General features: G+C 48.2%; 1 protein-coding gene across 1 annotated transcript; it reads right to left on the reverse strand.

Moving 5' to 3' along the window:
* Positions 1–2,849: 2,849 nt before the first annotated feature.
* Positions 2,850–17,518, reverse strand: LOC120958308 (somatostatin receptor type 3-like). The gene is made up of 2 exons (XM_040381013.2): positions 13,815–17,518; positions 2,850–4,350 (listed from the first exon to the last, which is right to left on the reverse strand). Exon 1 carries the CDS (start codon positions 15,881–15,883, stop codon positions 13,907–13,909), a length of 1,977 nt encoding a protein of 658 aa, XP_040236947.2. The 5' UTR covers positions 15,884–17,518; the 3' UTR covers positions 2,850–4,350; positions 13,815–13,906.
* Positions 17,519–20,286: the final 2,768 nt, after the last annotated feature.

Consider the following 20,286-nt stretch of genomic DNA (forward strand, 5'->3'; position numbering starts at 1 on the left):
CAGAGTCCGGGTGGTCGTCCGTGGAGGATACACGGCGATCGGAAGGTGCCGATTTGCAAAAGCATGATTGATGACGAGCCGGCCGAGGTTCCGCAGTTGGTCGATACTTTTTCTTTTTCTTTTATTTCCCTGTTTTGAGGTTCCTCTACTGATGAGCTTCGCCGTTGTCGCTGGCGGTAGTTTGCGGTAAGAGTGGTGTTTTTGCGTGTATGCGGCAGCATTCACATCGATTGCCGGCCGTTAACGCCGCCGTCATTGTCGGCCTAGTTATCTCGGGGAGGGCCTCTCTCACCCCCTTGCTGCCCAGTGTGGTATTCGGTTTTCCTTGAAGGAATGTGGAGGCATTAAGATCAAAATGGTGAAAATCGATGCGAAATCGGACGTTCTGTCACTTTCGCGTTTCGACACGCCTAAAAGTAGGCAATCAGGCTTACAGATTGATACGTCAGCTCGTATTAGTGCTGACCGGAGCAAGGGGAAGCTTTTGGGTAAAAGTAAGGCTCAGCCCTCTACGTTACATTGGAGAAGCGTTACATCCCTTAAAATATTCCCAAGCAGCATTTTTACTACAGTTTTGTCATCCAGGCGACCGACCAGTGTACATTATTTGAATAAAAAATATTTTAAATTGAGATGAAAAAAAAGTTAATTGCTGTAAGATGAACCGATTTCAAGGAGATTTAATTTTTAAATAACAATTAAATAACAGGTTTAATATTTTTCATTGTTGCATTATGATTAATGAAAAAAAGTCTGAAAGAAGGAAGCTCATGAACACCCCAAAAGCTTTCAATTGGAGTAACATTTTCTATGATTAGAAAACATAAAATATTAAAATATTTTTAATTAAATTATATATATGAAATATAACTATTACCTTTTCAATCTATGTTTCTGGCCATTTTGAATAAAAATTACTTTAGATGCAAGGGCTCTTTTTAAAATGAGGTTAATGAAGTTAATAAATACTTGTAGGTATTTCATTATACTACTTTATCAATAACTGGGTAAATAAATAAATAATCATTTTTTTTTATTATTTACATCTTTTATTTATAAGATTCTTAAAATTATAATTCTTGAAGTTGTGACAACTTTTCTAATTATCAACAAAGCTTTTCTAATTATCATATAAAAGTAAACAATAATAAGACATGATTATCTATTAAATTGCTCATCCACGGCGGTTAAAACAAACGTTCAAAAATGTTGCTTGGGTTTGTGATTAACAGGCGTTACGCGTAACGCTAGCGTAACGTAGAGGGCTGAGCCTTACTTTTACCAGCTTTTGCATGGGAAAATGTTTCGTTCAGCTTAAGATATTTGAAAAAAAGAAACAAAAAATAGAAATTCAAACAAAATGATGGATATTTTACACCAACTAGTGAGAACTGAACAAAGCACGTTACTAACGGACAACTTCATTCTAACCAGCAATCAATCCATCGGTAATATTTCACAAACCCCGAGATACAATACTACACAAAGCCGTACATCGATTCAGTATCCAGGAAAATCCCCTTACCGTGTGAACCATGATTTGAATTTGCTGTAGTTTTTTTTTTTTTTTTTGTTTGCTCTCAGCGTTCCCTTGGTTCCAGTTTTCGGCTTAACGACGTGATCCCGGCTCATTGGCTTTCACGTTGGATCAATCCATCAATCAATCTGGTTGAAATTTCGCTGTCCCGTTGCCCCAAGCGATCGTCGTCACTAGTCACGTGTGGATTTCTTTTTTCCAGTTTTGTTGCTTGTGTTTGCAGACACTGTCCCTTCAGTTCTCAGTTGACAATTGCCAACGAGGGTGTGCGTTCCCGTTCGATGAGCTTTCATTATGCCGTTGGGAATATTGTGCTGGTAAGGATTTTTTGTTGCTGTTTGTTTATTTACACTTTCAGCAAAACCAGCACGGAGAACTCTCTAACTATGGCTGAAACCGTCCAGCAAACGGCCTGGTGTGACAGATGAAACTTTCGTTCGCTCATGTCTGTTTTGGTTGTACGGTTTGTCGCGAGGAAAAAAACGGAAAAAAAGCGAAATCGTTAGAAGTTTTGTCAAATGTCAAAAGTTGTGCTCTACATACGGACAGTTTTTTGAGTCCTTTGGGAAGGGGCCCTTTTTTGGATCAATTCCGTTGCTAAGCCAACGTGAAAATGTGTCAGCAAAAACTAGTTTTACCCACAGTGCCTATTGTTTGTCTGCTTTTTAGCCATTTCTCATCAAATGCTCGTATGGTTTCCCAACAGAGTAGGAGCAAGCGCTTTCCGTAAAGTGGTCAATCATAGTCAACTGTATTGAAACTCGATTTCAAATTGTGGGTTTTTCCTCGACCCATGCTAGGACTAACGTTAGGTTTACGTTCGTACTCGAATCTAATTTCCAACATGGGCATCCAATGATTGGAATGCTTGCTCATCCGGAAACGTGAAATTCCACCGGTTCAAATTATTATCTAATCAGCTATGCTAAATACCTGCAAAGGCTTTACGGCCTCGCGCGCACGGCAGATGGTCCATTGCGCTACAGCGCGAACTGATTTACATTCCGCGAATAGTGCAGCTGGTGCGCCAACTTTAATGCTTCTTTTATTTTTTGCACTCTCTCGGCACAGATCGGAAACAGTTTCTGCCACATAGTGTGCTAGGCTTCATAGGGAATGTTCCACGACCCCACGTTCCAGTGATTTGTGGGCCAATGGTTTTACGCCAATCGAAGCGTTCCGTTTCTTTCTCTTTTCGTGCAATAGGAAAACTAACCGCAGCGTGACAGTGCTTCAATAAATCATGCAAACATAAAATACGAAACATCCTACCAAACACCATGTCCAGGGAATAATCGTAAAAATAAAAGAAATAAAAGCTTTATCCATTGTTTTATCAGTAACAGTTTTTCGATTTATTATTCACCCTTTTTCGTTTTTATTGGTGTACTCAACTTTAGAAGAATAATTCACCTGCTTGTCGCGTTTTGCCCCTGGCTGATTCCTAGAAGTTGTGCGCAATTTGAAAGTGGTTGCAAGAGTAGCGTAATGGCGCCCCGACACTATGGCGCCCAGTTCCTACAAGTTTTAAGGATTGTTAAAGTGAAATATAGTTGCGTTTGTGGCGAATTTTTGTTTTAAAACTATACAATTATCACTTCGTTCGTAGTCTAATGTTGTTTTGTTACTCGTATCATTCCTTCGTTACGAACCACGGCCACTTTCGGTTCAAACCTTTGCGTTTGCTCCCACACAAATAACCCCTTTCCCCCTTTTCCCCCCATAGCTTCCGTATAACCTACGCCCTAGATTGAATAAGAATTATGTTCTTCGTAAAGATAATTACTTTAAATTGACGATGAAAGAGTTAGTTTCATCGGAACGGATGGTTGTATACCTTGCCAAAACATGCCTCTGGCTCACTTTCCTTTCCTGCTACAGCCCAACAGGCCTGTAACACCCTACCCTTCCCACCCTACCCGAAAGCGCTACACTAAACAGGGCTCTCAATTTAGTGTGGCCCTTTTTACCGGGAGCGGGTTTTCCTGCTTGCGGCACAGGCTTTAAGCCGTCAGCTTTAAGCTTCCTTCCATGAACCGTCTGTATAGGAACCAATCGGAAAGCTCCACTACAAGATGGCCGCAAACCGTTAGCGAACGAGATCTCTTAACCGTGCAGTGGTGCTGTGCAGTTTGCATGATTATAGGCGCAAATATCCCACGTGATAGGAGCGACTAAAATCGAGCAGGCAATTCTAATTCGTGTGTAGTAGAGTAAGTTTAATCAGATCTCGTTAGCTACCATTTTTGCAACACCTTGTCGCAAGGCTTTACTTACGCACCGTTGTCTGTCCTACTGTGTTTCAATCTTGTTTAATGTTTTTTTTCTGGAACGGAATTATGGACTCAACGTTAGTTTCTGGATGGGCTTGCCATGCTGGATGCAGTTCGATTCTGGCGAGCTATCTCGCACGTTTGGTTTGTTTTTCTTTGGTAGCTGTTTGATTATGTTTTGATTTTAGTTTTTTAGCCTACCTGAAGCCTTCACACGCATTAGCTTAAGATAAAACCATTGCCCTTCACTGGCGCTTCAAATGGGCTCAAGATGCCTTAACGCTATCTATAAGTGTTTGATATTTGTGTTTGTTTTCTCGTAGCATGACCCTCGGCAACCCCTCGTCCTTAATGACTTACTCGCTCCACCCATGTTCAATCAGCCCTTTTTTGTCAGTTCGTATGTACACAAATCACTTCCGTTCGTCTCTCCTGATTCTCCTGCTGCTGCTGCTTATGATCCATTTCCATCCCGATGAAGGGGCTTGATCCGTCGCGTTCGGTTGTACTGCACTCGTCGTAGCAGGAGAGGGAAAAAATCTGTAAACGATACAAAACAGCACGTAAAAGAAAAACATCACATCAGATAAATGTCGTCAATTAAGCACGTGATAGGTCGCATGATTCTCGTCCGCTTAGTAGATCGGGCGGATGGGGAACCGGATGTCAACATACGCATCACACGAGGGGTTACGCACAGAAGGCTCCAATTAGTGTCAATATGTCCATTAAAAATTAATTTATCCACATTTCCCGTTCCGGAGCACACACGAGTGTGCGGTGCGTGCATGTGACACGGTCTGATGCAAACGATAATTGATGCAAACAGGAAACGACGCGATGATGGTGAAAAGCAGAGCGTTTCATAAGTCCAATTACCAGGAACAAAACGGTCCGCTGCTCCAACGTTAAATGTCATACCATTTTTGGCACGTTTTTCGTCTTGTGCGAAGAACAATATTTTGAAACCTAGCCACAACGATACAAAACAGATGAAACGTGAGCCTCGTAATTGATTCCATCATTCCAGAACGTGTCGCTATTTTCGTACCAGTCTGTACTTCACTGTCCACCCCGTTCTGGTCAAATTTATGGCATAAATTAATCATTCATTTCCGGCGCGCATTTTGCATTAATGAGGCGGCAAAGCGGAACTCATTCAATCTTGCCTTGACCTTTCGGCCAAACTTACACAAACATAGCTTCTCTAAGGCTAGAATAATCATAGTTTTTTTAAAAAAAAGCGCTTTGTGCAACTTAAGATACAGCTCCGCACCCACTCGCTCCAAGTATTTATCCTTTGCACGCTTTTCCACTGGAAAAGCACTCGATGCTAATTTATGTTGGCCCGTGCCCGACCTGCCACAATCTCGTTTGCACTTGTAGCGATGCTTGCAGTGAATGTGTTCGGTGCGCGAACGTGCAGGGAATGAATTATTTTCGGCAACTGAATTCAATTTGGCTCATGCATTGCACCTGACACCGGTGAGGGAATCGGTGGAAATGGGGGAAAAGTTATTCGAGTGAAGTTTTGCCGCAAGCAGAACAAGCAGATGACAGACCGAGCAATTGACCGTTCTGACAGGGTGAATAGAGTCAGGTTCGCTTCGTTTATGATTCAAACAATTCCATTTGCATGGTAAAGCGCCTTAAGTTATGCAATCAGCATGGCAAAACTGCGTTAAAGTGGTTTCGAAATAAATATCGCTGCAGAATTAATCACCAAAACCACAAACACTACCCACAAACATTAACCCTCCTCGGTGTCTTTCCACCCGCTTCGAGCATTCACCTCACGCCGCCCTCTCCTGGCTTACTTTCATCTGCAAGCCGGCTAGAAGATAATGCACTTATTTTCACAATTCCAGGACCTGTCACCGACAGACACTACCGATCAGTGAAGTGAGATGACAGCACCGCTTGCACGATGATACTAGACACGAATGGGCATGGCCCGGCATGCGGGCGGTTAGTTCATTATAAATGTTTAAAACAAGTTTGAGTTGGTTAGCAAAGTTATTACTTCCTGTTGTCGGTTGCCATGAAACTCGTGTGCGTTGGCATGCGGCGACAAACGCCACCACAAACGAGCCAACTTTGCCGAAGCACCAATATCGCGCCGATGTGTCGGTACGGTCGTTGTTGCGTAAGGACATTGGAGAGCATCCTTGGGACAGATCCTTGCGTCGTTGCCCTGCCAGACAACGGTTGCGATTATTTCGCGTGGCGTACCACGCTTGCAGCTACATTCACTAAAGCACGCGGCGAAAGCATGCCTCCTACTGCTTATTGTTGTGCTATTCTTGCGTTCGTGAAAGTTGCCAAGATGGAAGGATATTTAATATTCCCTTCACACGTTCGCTCACGTGCGATTTCGCTTCGAAACTAACACACACACGCACACACAGGGATCAATAAAGGATCAACGGGATCAGAGCGCTTTGCGCTCTCGATTATGCATGCTGACGTTAGGGCGATTTAATAAATGATACCCCTTTTTGGAGAAATCCGTTCGAGCAACTTTTTCATCTCCTTTCGCTACGTTGGGAACGACGAAAGGGAAAGAAAGAGCATAAGATAGTTGTATAAAAAGACACACAATCTTCCCTGCCTCAGGGTATCTCTGTCATGGTCATGGCTTTTCGCTTGTTTTACCGCTTTTCCATCACAGAGCAACAACCCAACGAAATACAGAGGTTGATTAAATCAAAGCCTTGCACGGGGTGAGCGCTCACTAATAAGAGACAGTCAGTTCAACGCCAACTCGACAGCTTAATCCCGGTGACCTGTGATGGCCCGGCGGGTGGTTGCTTGGCGTAGGCCCAAATTGTTCGCTTATCGATTCCTGCAAAGTCCTCCATCCAGTCCAGTGGAATGCCAAGAAATAGCGGGAGTGGACCAAAAAAAAAAGATTCCCAAAGGACGTTAAAGTGTGGGCGCTTTTTCATTCCATCGTTTCCGCTGATTTCGTTTGCTAGTGGAACGTGATTTACCGCATGGTCGCCACAGGGAAGGTGATTGTGATAATGTGGGGTTTGCTTTCTGCCGATTATAGCGACTGACCGCCGTGGTGTGGACATCAGCTTCATTTCGGAAGCAATTCCGAAGCCATTCCTGGCAGGCATCGTCTTGTAAGCCGATACCGGGACCGCTTGCTTTACAACGTGACCTGGCAGAAGATCACCGTGCGGACATGAAACGGGGGAAGGTCGCAAACTTTTGCCGATAATCTACAATGTAATAAGCCAGAAGACGCTTGTAACCCCGGGTATCACGATACCAGAAATAGCTTATCGAACCACAATCAAATCAGCGCGATCGGTTATGTCATTTCGGGGGCCATATTTTGTACATTCTTCTTGCTCATCATTCTTGGAATATATGCATCACACGGTTTTGTCCTCCCTCTATATCAAATGCCAAGACTTCTGGGGCCAACAGCCTTCGACTTCTGCACAAATTAACTTACTCCGGACGCTTGGAGCAAAACTTCTGTCTTTCCCCCATCACGAGCGATGGCATCAAAGGAGAAGGCGATAGCTTCGTGTGCCCACATCAAGACGAAAGATTATGAACCCGGTGGGCTGTGCACGGATGAACCAACGTTCCTGGGCTCAACTGCGGGCGGGGAAATGTGGAATGCGCCCGCTTTGCCGTTTCCGGTGCAATTCGATGTCGAGCGCCATTGGATCAACGTCACGAGCGCTTCGGAATGCAATCAGATAACGTTGCCGACGTCGCCTACATCATCGAACCGGGTCGCATCAGCAGGCATGTAGGCATGTAGACCCCGGATCAAAGCCAAAAACCATCCAAGAACAATTTGCAACTGACACAAACATAGCTCGGGAATGGGATGGGACGTAGGCTTTGACTTTGTGGTTTACCCAAAGATGCGTACGTCCGTACGCGTACACACTTCCCTCACCGTCACATTCGGCACTATGTTTGTGTCCTCAATTTTACTGCCACTATTAAGAGGAGAGTTTGGTCTGCGGTTTCAAGGTTGTTTGCGGTTTATTTGTGTGTGTGTAGTTGGGACGATTAGAGAAGTTTTATCGCCGAGCAATTGCTCTATATGGCTTAGAAGCTCAGAGCGTTCGTTGTCGATTGTGTCATATCGATCATGGCACGAAAGTTTTGTCACTGGAATAAATTAGTTGAAAGAGGCAATGTTCCGCTTGAAGAATAAGACATTTCTCTGCAAAGATTGATGCCTATTTGCAGGAGATAAATGTAGGGTTTCATGATTTGGCAATAACTCTTCCTTCGTTGTCCATTAAGTTTATCCTTTCTTTCCCTTGCTCTGCACGTACAAATAATCTCTCAAACTGCCTACACAAAACAATAATTCTTCATTGCAAACTTGTCTTCCAAAACAAAAAAAGGCAAGACATTTCTCAACCTGCACGGCAACAAAAGAAACATTTCCGGGCAGCAATTTCGGTGTGACCAATACCACTTAACTGCCGCAGATAATCTTCCCACTGCAGGTCACGGAGCATCCCGGTACTTTTCCTAGAACACGAAGCAGAACAAAACAACAGCCAACAACAACAAAAAAACACGCTTTTAAAACTGCCTTAACTGCCTTAATGGGTAGAAAGAATAAACGAGGGTAAACAAGTTTCTATTTAATTGTTGCTGCCCTTCTCTCTCTCTGCCCACGGCCGGGGTTGAAGATGGGCTTCGCAGGTCGCACACAGGACGATGTACCCTTTTTGAGCTAGGAAGCAAACGAAAACAAAAAACAATACATAACAAGGAAGGTATAAACCGTTCGAAAGCAAAACAACAGCAAAATAACCTGGCCCGGCAGCACGTTCTACCAAGAACGAGCACCGGAGCGAGGTAGCACAGGGCAGTGGAAAAAACCACATTAAGATTAGCCAGCACAAGGGCCATTAAAAAACAGGTAGTTCCATGCCACAAGGGCTGCGACCGGGTACGGAGAAAAACAGCAGCGAGACAGGGACGTGGGGCGGTTTCGGGGAAAAGATCTTCGGTATATAAAATCCGACCCATCTCTTCCCAAACCACTCAGTATCGATTCAACGTTCAGCAAACAAACAACCGTACAATTTAGAGCTCCTCAATTTCAATCCTCCTTCAACCATGAAACCTGTTGTACTTTCGTGCATCTGCCTGGTGCTGCTGCTCTTGGGAACTGCATCCTTTGCCGCTCCGGCCTCGAAAAAGGGCACGGAAAGCTCCTCGGAATCGGTCGAATCGAACGAATCTAGCTCCAAGGAAACGACCGTCGAAGGCAACAATGCTGCCGAGGTGACGGAAGAAGATACCAACACAGCCCAGGAGGTGACGGTGCCAGAGAACAGCGTGAACGGCACGGTAAAGCTAGAGCCAACGGAAAACGTCGATCAAACAACGACCGTCGTTGCTAAGTCATCCGGTTCGACGAACGCTGCTCCGGTTCCGGAGTTGACGAAAGTTGACGAAAAGCCTGAAACGACCGTGGTAGAATCCGTGGAATTCGGCAGCGGCGTTGTTAAGGAAGATTCGGTGAAAGCTGTCGCCGTGGGGGCTGAAACAGCTCCGGAAACCTCCGTCAAGAAAGTTTCGGACGTGGAAGTTTCCACCGTAGCGAAGGAGGATGTCGTCACTCGTACGCTTGAAACGGAGGAACAGGTACGGCCAACCCAACCCAAGGTGGAAGTGACGGAGGTGACGCAGAAAGTGAACGATCTGCCTACCGTGGAGGTGACCGTCACGCTGGCAGAACGTGAGAGCGTTGACTTGCGCGTCGAAACTAACGAGCCGGTCCCGGTGACGACCGAAACCGACGTCGTTGCTACCGACTCCGTTGCTGCTGATGTGTAGTTGGAGATCAGAACCAGTTTGATGTGGTTTGTGGTGAAGCATATTGTACAGAATTCCAAAAAAATAAAGCCTATAACATGTAAAACATTAGCCATTTGCCGTTGTCTTCAAATTCTTGTTCGCTGTAGCTTCTTTGCAGCTTTTCAAGTGTTGCGAGATGAAACGGTCCCATCGATCTTTAGCAAATACCCGTGTATTGGTAAATAGTTTCATCGAACTTCGTTTGTTTTCAATCACGAGCGGGCAGGAATGTTTACCCGCCGGCAGTGCCAATCAATAGAGGCGAGCAGCGACGTGTAATAGGCAATCATCGCCACCGGTTTCCAGGAATTGTTTTCCAATAGAAGCACAAAATGTAACGCAGAGCAGAGAGAGAGAAAGAGATAGAGAATATATCGATTAGAAAGAAAGGAACCAAATTTAAAGCGGCAAACCAATTCCATGAAGCGCGCTTCAATTAAATGTAATTTAAATTTTTCGATAAGACTTTGTGCTTCAATCTCTCATTAGCAAAATCAAGGAAGCCAAAATGCCTAATGATTCCCGCTCTCTCTCTCTCTCTCGTTCGGGAAGCAATGTTTAAGCAATGTGTTTCCACAAACTAATTTGATTTGCTGTGCGGAATGTACCGAGCTGCAGTAAATTACACCGGCTAATGGGACGTGTGATGCAACCTCTTGCACCAGGCGTTAATCCCAGGCCTTGTATTAAGTTATGCCAGCTTCCCGGAAGAGCTCCGAATCTTCTGCACCGCTCCAAGGAACGTTATGGCAAGCACCTACTCTGCCAAAGTAAACAGCGAACATTGTGTGTGTGCAATAATCTTCCCACCTTCTTAATAATACACTGAGCTGATGCTTCACCGCAACAACCCAACTTCACTGGCGCCATCAACGTCAAGTGGTGTGGCGTGGCGGATGCGGCGAATGTTTGCAGCTTCAATGAACATTTCTCTTGTTTACGCACACACACACACGCGCACGCACGCACTGTACCGAAAAGATCCTTGAGTCCTTGAAGCATCAGCAAACCACCGAAAAACCCTTCACTTTGACCCCGAAAATCGACACCCGAACCCTGGCGTCGTGTGTAGGCAAAACCAGCCCACCCAGGGGCGCCCACACGCCACCGTCGTTGGCGGTGGCGTCGGCTGTGAATTGAAATGGAAAACTTGCTGTCTAATATTTGCGGCATGACATAACCCCTCCCCCCCCCCCCTGGCAACAGTTGGGTAAGGGTACATCACTGCCGACAGCCAGAAAGGAGCGTGGTGCGTGGTGAAATATAAGAAGTACTTCACACTTCGTTCGCACCGCTTCTTCGATCGACGTGTTGTTCGAGATGAGTTTCGCGTGAAACGAGCTGGCGATGATACCGTGTGCGCAGTGGAGGAGAAGGTTTGGGAATTACAGAGATGGAGAGAGCAAGATAGATCCTACTGGATACACAGTCAATCAAGCCGTCGCGGATCGGGCGGACCGAAATTGACGAGGATGCAATAAAACCCGCCACAACGAGCGCGTGGTACATTGGGGACTTTGGGAGAGCATTGCCACGTGTGAAGCCACAAGGAATGCGAAATGGGGAGAAGGGCAAAGTACCTAGTCGACCACGAACCACCACCAGGGACCTCACCAGCGCTAATGCACGTCAATTAAGATTCGGCAAACGATAGCGCACTGTTCGGCGAAATGGCAGACCCATATTAACCTAGCTTCTATGATACGGGGATACCGTCGAGACCAGAAATGGAAAACTTTGCAAAATGCTCCCGCTTTTTCCTTTCCACACAATCTCACACGCATATTCTTCTACCTTCTTCTGTGTAAGGATACTCCCAGAAACCTCGTTCGCTTCTCTCCGAAGCGATATCTTAATTAAGGATTTTTGGGCATGGGTTTTGTAAAAAGTTTTCCCGAACGTTTCAAAATCAACCCAGTGAACAGAAAACAAAAACACAACCCCTGGCCGCTGGCCGTTAGCGAGACTACCGCATACCGCATCCGAAGAATCCCGGGGTGGCAGATAATTGTAGAGTCATCGTCGTGCTACTCCGCCTCAAAGATACATCTCGAAATCGCCTAATTGGATGATAAATAATGTCGCTAAAGCTTCGGGCTTTGCTGCCTCGGCTCCGGCGAGCTGAACCAGAAGAGCCAGATTAAATTATCCCTTCCCGGACGCAAACTGCCGGGCTGCTTATAATTATTTCTGAAAGCATCGCTTTTTACGGATAATTACTTTGGGGTTATGGTACAGCGAGCGAGCGAGGTGCACGCGTCCACGAGGGTCGGACGCTGGAACGCCTGTGAAAGTGTGTCTAGAAAGTTGTCACCGAAATGGTGACCCCGCAAGCACAAGATGTCTATTTTCGTGAGGAAGAGTAGTGCGCGATCCGGATGTATGCCGGCTGGTCCCAATCCAATTTAACGAGCTCCAAGCGTCCAGCCATTTGGATGGTAGTAGTACCAGTAGTAGTAGTAGTAGTAGCTGGAGCGAAATATTTCACGCCACGTTTCATCAACGCACCCCTCCGGGAGGGGTGGGCAGGGCGCGGCCAACAGCACTTTGCCGCTTATTGGATCGGCATAAATAAATAAACAACATCCATCAGCGCGAAGCTCCACCGAAATAGGCAGGCAATCAACCGCCGCCACGATGCGATTGATTTCGATGCGCGTTAAATATTGATCTTTCCAGACATGGAGCGGGGGTAGACACAAACAGTAAACAATCGTGCTCAAAAGGAAAGAGAAAAATACAACGCTGAAAAGGAAAAACTGCACGTCCATCAAATTTTCTTCTAACTGTGGCTGCGTTTTTTGGACCGTTGGAAGATTGTCTTTGCGGATTGATTGAAACATCGTCTGCCCGTTACGGCATCCGGTCCATTCCCCCGTCGGTCCAGGAATGCCCTCCCGCAGCTACTATCTAAATTCTGATCGTCTGGGTGAAATATTTCATCGCCCCAAACAATCACCGCGTCATTATGGGGGAGTTGTGTGTCCGTGTGTGTGTGTCCGTTCTTGGGACAGTGGCAGGGTTAATCGGAGAGAAAATTCACCCCCCGATAACCGATTCCGAAATGTGCTTCCCCCCCTCCCCCCCTCCTTGTGGTTTCTTCTGCAAAAGCACACGCATCATTCCGACCGCAATCACGGGTTTACATGTCGCGTCGAGATTTGGTCCAACTGTCGTCTCGTTCGAGGAGAAAAAGCACACCACACAGCACAGTCGTTTCAGACCGGCGAGACCATGTTCAAGCAAATGGTGTGTAATCGAAGAAGAGACTACCGCCAGCAGGCCACCTCCTCCGTCCGGGCAAACACCGTTATCACACGCGTTTTCACTAAACGAACCATTAATTTGCCATCGTGTTGCACACTCGCGCCCGCAAAATCTTGCGCCAGCGCGCTCCGCGCACCGTAAAGAGCAATCGCCCGGGAAGGAAGTAAGTACGGCGAGACACGTCCAAATGGTGTGTCTTCAATCAGTGCCAGTGATTTGGAGAGGGGGGGGAGATTTTTTTCCATTCCACGGCACAATTTGCGCGAAGGGATTTTCTGCACGCTTGCGTGCGTGTTTCACACCGTCATCCAGGTGATCAGTTTCGCACACGGATTCCGTACGCTTGACGTAACCTACGTAAGCACGCAAGGGCGAGAAACAATACGGTACCAAGTAGGCATTGGATTTTTGGAGAGAGAGAGTGGGGGGAAGAGGGAGGGTTAGTACTGTCCACACGCTACCTTAGAGTTTGGGGAAAACTCAATCAACCGGCAAACAGCCGGCAATCACAAGGAAAACAATGACCCAGCGGGACGACCTGCCAAGCTGTCAAGGTGTCGTCGTCGCGATGGATGGAAATTGGTGACCGGCAGAGTGGACAGCAGGAGCCCCAATTGCCGTGCTGAAATGTTTGTCCGGGTTGTGGGGGTGAGCGAGAAGCAATTGGAACGGTAAACACACACATGCGGAACATCATCCCATACACACAAAGCGCCGGATGCACCCTGTGGAGCAATGGGAATTCATCGTCATCATCATTCCGTAGATCTACTGGGACGCCGATACATACGCACGGTGCCGTATGGCCGTATCATTGTTTTTTCTTATCTAGTTTTTGTTGTCACCCTCCCTCCCCTTCCCTCCCGTCTGCTACTTACAGCTATATCTCCCGGAAGGGCCCGGCTGGTCCACGCTCCGCTGGCTGTCCAATTCCAACTCCCAGTTCCCGAGTAAATCACCGTGCAACGCTCTACAGATCGGTGTGGAGTACCGGGGGCCGGCAGTAAGCGGGGTCGGAGACACCACCCGACCTATCATTGCCTCCCTCGACCACGCGGCTCGCTATTGGCGGAACGCCGCACTGGGACGACTGGATGGTCGTTACGCTCGTTGATGGGCCGCAGCCACGCACGATGGAGCTTTGATCCGAGCTCATCCCTCCACCACCGTACGGCATTGCGATGGAGGAGCCATTTTGCAAGCTGCCGCTGCCACCGTTGCCACCCTTCCCATTGACCGTGCTGGCCTGGGAGCTGTTGTTGTTCACATTACACACATTGTTGTTGTTGGCAAGGGTGTCGTTTGTCTGTTGGTGTGCCTGTTGCTGCTGTTGCTGCTGTTGCTGCTGCTGCTGCTGCTGCTGCTGATGGCCCCCGGCATCCGGCACCCGATTATTCCGGTTGTTCGACTGCAGCACCTTGGTGGAGTTGCCCCGCTCGGAGCCCCGGTTGCGCACGAACCGCGGGAAGAAGCTGTTCTCGATCTGCAGCTGGGCGTTGATTTCCTTCCCCTTCGCGCACGTGCACGCCTTCAGGAAGCTTTTCTTAAAGTTATCGCTCAGGAAGGCGTACAGGATCGGGTTCATCGCGCTGTTGCTGTAGCCGAGCCAGCTCACCAGCACGAACACGGTAATCTCCAGCCGCGACTTGCAGATGTCGGGCGGCGAGTTGATCAGCGCCACCTGCGAGATCCAGTACGGCAGCCAGCACAGCACGTACACGGTGATGACGGTCAGCACCAGCTTGGTCACCTTCCGGTGCGACCGCTTCTTCTCCTTCGACTTGGACTTTGGTCCGACGGTGCGCAGCTTGCGTATCACCAGATAGTAGAACATCAGGATCAGCGTGAGCGGGATCGCGAAGCCCAGTATGAGCGAGTAGAGCGTGAAGGTGGAGCCCGAGTTCGCGCCCGTCTCGGACGGCCACATGATGTTGCACGACATCTTGTCCTTTTCGCGCGCGATCGTGTTCGCGTACAGCATGACCGGCAGCATGATGAGGGCGGACGCCGTCCACGCGATCGCCGACACCACCTTCGACACGAGCGGCGTCCGGAAGCGGGGCGACGAGATCGGATGGCACACGGCAATGTACCGGTCGGCAGACATGATGAACAGAAAGATGGACGAGGTGAACTGCGTAATGGAGGTCGACACCATGTACGCCTTGCACATCGCGTTGCCGAACGTCCACTCGCCCAGGTGCATCGTCGTGATCAGGAACGGAATGCCAATCAGAAAGCACTGGTCGGCGATGGCCAGATTCAGGATGTACATGTTCGTGACGGTTTGCATTTTGGAAAAGCGCAGCACCACGTAAATGACGAGCGTGTTACCGAACAGCCCCACAATCGCGACCAGCGCGTACAGTATCATCGAAATCACATTCCCGACCGGCATCTGGATCGAGGGACAAATGTCCAGGGCGGAATCGTTGAAGAAGGTACTGAAGAACGGGTGGTGCGGAAATCGGCGCGAAAGGTTGGCGGTAAACTCGGCCGTGCTCGTACCGCTCGGGCCGCTCGTACCGCTGGTGCCACCGGTCGCAGCGGCCGCCGCCGATGCCGTCAACGCGCGCAGCGTAATGTTGCTGAGAAAGGTGGAAAAATTCGTTACACCCAGCGGAGGCATGGAGGCGGCGGCGGACGACGAGGACGAAGCGATTGTGGTGGTCTGCCGCAGGAAGGTGAGCAGCTCGGACGGAAACGGTATGCCGCCGTGGTAGTGGGCGGCGGACGCTATCGTTATGTCGCTCGCGGTCACTGTCATGCCGGTGCTGGTGGTGCTGCTGCTGGTGGTAGTTCCGTTCACTCCCGCTCCCGTCCCGTTGGTGGACAGGGCGAGCAGTTCCGTTGGCAGTTCCGTGCCGGGCGCTAGCGTCGATAGGGCAGCCGTGCCGGCAGACACGAGCAGATCGACCGTACCGCTCGTCGTACCGTTCCAGTCCATAGTTGGCGGAGGTCGGAGTTAGCTCGGTACAGATTTCCTAATTTATTCCACAACAGAAAGCATGTCCGCTTTTCCCCCTCCCAAACACACTCACACACGACTACGCTGTAAAAGTTGTCTGTTTGCTGGCTACAAAAGAGACCTGTGTTCCAGTTGCAGTGCTTTACACTCGTTCCGTCGCATCCAATGCTACGTTACTTTCGCAAATGTCGGGCACACAGTCACTTCCGATTAGAGGATGTGTTCACTTGCTCACACCGGATGGACACTTCATTTTCACAGGCCACTTTTTTTCTTCTTTATCTCTGACTAACTATCGCGTGTAACACTGTACTGTATCTCGGTATCTTCACTGCATGAGAGGCAGTTCGCATTCGCATTCCAATTTTCAGATTTCACCCTTGGGACGACAGCACAGCAAACGAGCCGTGTTCGTGTGCGCGCAACAAGAGTCTTACTTCTCTCCGGCCCACAACTCTGGGGCGTTAAATTTATTCAGAAAACTGTTCACTTTCCTGGGGTTTTTTCCTGTTCCACCCCAATGCCGGTGTTGCCGCTGGAGCTGGCTGACTCGTTTGCTCGTTGCGCTGTTTGCTAACTTGTCGCTGCATCGACTACGCATCGACACCAATTTTAACCGGTGAGCACCTCTACGTCCTGTTTAACAAAGTCAAGCTAAAATGTCCGATTGGAGGAAGCACGGGTGATGTTTGCGAATTATTTTTAGCACACCTCTCTAACACGACGCTGGCGGCGACGGAGACGGAGACAGACAGCAAGATGCTTCCGAATCTCATTAAAATGTCTTTCCAACGGTCCAATCGATGGCGGCGGGTGGTATCGATACAATGTGACCTCCCTTTTCCCCTGTTCCGCAACCTTACCGCCCCGAGCTGGAGCGAGACGTTGGGGTGAGATATTGAATCATTCGATATCTGCTTGGGAGCTACTCAGCAGCATGAATCTCACCACAAAACACAAACAAACACGAGTCCGCCGACCACCCGGTGTAGTGATTTTTATTACCATTGCACACATACACACACACACACACCGGGCGTGCTATGACCGCTGCGATGGACAGACTCACTCACCACAGGCCCGGCAACGCAACGGGACGCATTTACATTGCCGCGTGTTTACACACCTTCGGCGGTGTTTAATTCATAACTCATCTCTTTCAAATGCGCTTTCGACCGACGTGGGGGGGGTTTTGGTTTTGAACTCCCCCTCTGTGTTGCACCTGCTAACGCGAGCTAACGCGAGGAAACGTTTATTTGTCGAGCAGGCCGTAAAACACACCTGCACAGCGAGTCTTTTTAAACAGTGGCCGTAAATTGAGTGCACTTTTCACCCCGTTTGTTCCACCACAAAACCGACCGAACACCTTGTGTGGCACTCGTCGCGAAAATCCTGTGCCGTGCTGTGAGCGTCGTGCGGCGGAGGAGTTGGTTTTGCCCGACCGTCCACTGGTGCGTCCAAACGCGTACTGAACGGAACGCGGCAAGATTATTTGGCAGATCCAACCCCGACAGCACCGATACGGAGACAACACGAACGCTTCCAACACACACGCATACAAAAGCAGCGTACGGTTGTTGTCGTCCCGTCTGACAGTACTCCCTCCCGTTTCGGTGTCACCCGGGGGCACTCCGACTCCAGCCTTTCCGAGGCTGCTAGACACTTTCACTTTCATTCATGCCCATTGCCATCGGCCAACAAATCGGCAAATCGTATCCTTTTTCCCCGTTTTTCTCGGTCGTGGATCGTGCGCGCAGGCTCAGGACCGGGCTTCCCCTTCGCCCATTATCCGGCCAAGCTTCGGGTCGTGGCATTCGTCGATCCATCACCAGGAAGCGTAGTACTAGCTCGTTTGTTTATACCGCACCAGCTCTCAGCCGTCGCTTCCCGCCGCTCACAGCGAATGGGACAAAGAACAAACTACCGAAGGGTCAGACCAGTTCAGACAAATGTGCTTTTCGTGCTTGCCGGTGTCGTTTCGTTCGGATGGGGGTTTTGCCGTGACCTTAACGGCAGTGTGCGCCACTCGAGTCACGTTCTCACGGTCGAGGACGACATTACAAGCGACCGCCATCCCGTCGCTGCACGAATGCACTTTCGATTCGCGGGCACGCGGTATCCGAAGAAGGTGAACGTGATGTATGCGAACGGAAGGAGAGGAGGACTTATGATATGATTTTAACATTAAGCTGATTGGGGATGATTTGGGAAATGAATATGAAATTGAATGGCTTTGTTTGTAGTGCATGGTGCATCAATGTAATGATGGGGTGCTGGGGTTCCAAGAAGCCTTTTCTGCTCTGTTCTAGTAGCTCTTGTGAGCTAATGAACCACACAGAACCGTTGCGTTCACTTCACTCCATCCAGATGCACATAATTTAATCACATTTGCACCGTGTTCTCGCTGCAGCTGCACCGGCACTAGCACCGACGTTTTATCACTCGAAAAAGGATTCTAATACAGTTTTACCCTAATGGAATGGAACAGAACCTTGTAGCGCTGCTTCTTTGGTACGCCTTGGAATGCATTCAACCGTAAATGGTTCTTTAAAACGGGTAGGAGAGTAGGATAAAACCGAGCATCCCGCGGGAATCTACACGCTTTGCTGAGGGTTTTCCCAGTTTCCAGTGTTCCAGATCACCAACCGTTTGGGTGTAGGAATGGGAGCTGTTTCCTTCGAAAGCGCTCCAATTCTACTTATCTCGCTCTGGTGGGGATGTTGCCAAATGCGATTGCTCACAATTTGCTCCACTGTTGCGTGTGTGCGTGTGTTTTGTATCGCTTTTTTTTTTGTAAAAAAACAAAATCGACAAAAATGATTCCATCACCCAAGCGTACCGAGAAAATCGTATCAATAGTGCCGGTGGGTGTTTTTTCCTGAATGAATGTCCACTCGTCCTCCTCCTCCTCCAGGGAGGATGTTTATCAACACGGGTGCAAATGTGCAGTCGAACGGAAGGAGGACTTAGGTTGCCCGTTTTCGAGCAATTTCTGGTGAATTTCTAGTCTGCTGTTTTGACCCATCTTTGCTTTGTTTAAAATTTCGAACGAAATTGTATCTTGTTGTACTGTACTGTATTTCTAAACATGCTTGAGGTGAGCTTTCGAATAATTACAGTTGGTAATGTTCTTGGAAATATGAATCTTGCTGGACATGACGAGATAGTTACGATGAATTCTGCCTACTTGCAGGTGATATTTTGAGGAACTTCAGGCATTTTGTTGTGTATTTTCTTGCAAAATGTCAGGATGCTGATGTAAATTTTAGATAAATGGCTTCCCCCGACGTCAAAAACCATATTTCTTTTACACTGGAAAAAACGCTGTACACGTGTAACACTAAGCCACTGCGTATCAACAACCATCCGGTCCCAAAAGCATCGCCATCGCTTGTCGTCCGAATATGTTGAAGCGACAGTTTCGGGGAGTCTCTTTTCCCCCCCCCCCATCTCCAACGACTCGCTCGCTTTCTAGGAAACGAACCACTTTCGGTGCAGAACGACCACTCCATCCACACGTAACTGCACACGATAAAGGACGAAACAATGATGCCGAAACAAAACGGTTGATTATCTACCAGTCGACTGCAGCCGCTCGCACCATGCACGACAAATTATGTTGGCACGTTGGGTGCCAACACTACGGAACAAATTACCGAACAATTTATGATATGCCATTGCCCGCGCGATCCGACCGGGGGATGCAAAGTTGTCCAACGCGGACAACGGACGACCGACCCACGATACGGGACGGACTGCTAAATCCCAATGGGTTGGGATCTCCATTGCCCACACACACACAGAACACTTGCGAAAGTTCTGTGCGCGCTTGTATCCTTTGCTTGTTGAAGCAGTGTTTCGTAGAGTGAAGGAATGAAAGAGCGCAGGGAAAAGTGCACACAACTTGAAACAAACCCAATGGACAGCGAAACACCGGCGATGACCCGTCGTGTTTCGCTCATCCTTCCGTCAGCCGACAGTAAATGGACAGCTTTTTATTCCGTTTTTGTTGCAACATGGCAGCACCAGAGGAAAAAGGGGTTTAGATTTTTGTGAGCGAAAATTTAAATAAAGACACATAAATTTCTTTACACATTTATTTTCAAAAAAAGGGACAGCATTTCTTAAAGATCACGACAAGAGCGTAGAGCGTTTCCCTTTTGGACCGGAATTCCGTTCTGCGAGCTCGGGAGTTTCTGTCATTGGAGACTTCCCCGAAAAGAGGAAAAGACATTCAACCACCCCGCATACGACCGGATGATCGCATACCGAAATCGGTAAAAGATTTTTAGATCAACCGATAAACCGTTGCACGTTGTAAAAATCGCATCGAACCCGGGCTAGTGGTGCCGGTTCCGGACGCGAAACACAAAGCACACTCA

This window comes from Anopheles coluzzii, chromosome 3 (genome assembly GCF_943734685.1).
Source record: "Anopheles coluzzii chromosome 3, AcolN3, whole genome shotgun sequence".
Classification (NCBI taxonomy): Eukaryota; Metazoa; Arthropoda; class Insecta; order Diptera; family Culicidae; genus Anopheles; species Anopheles coluzzii.

Bases quoted from the DNA above. Each gene is read 5' to 3' on its own strand.
- LOC120958308 (XM_040381013.2), bottom strand. From the start codon at position 15,883: ATGGACTGGAACGGTACGACGAGCGGTACGGTCGATCTGCTCGTGTCT.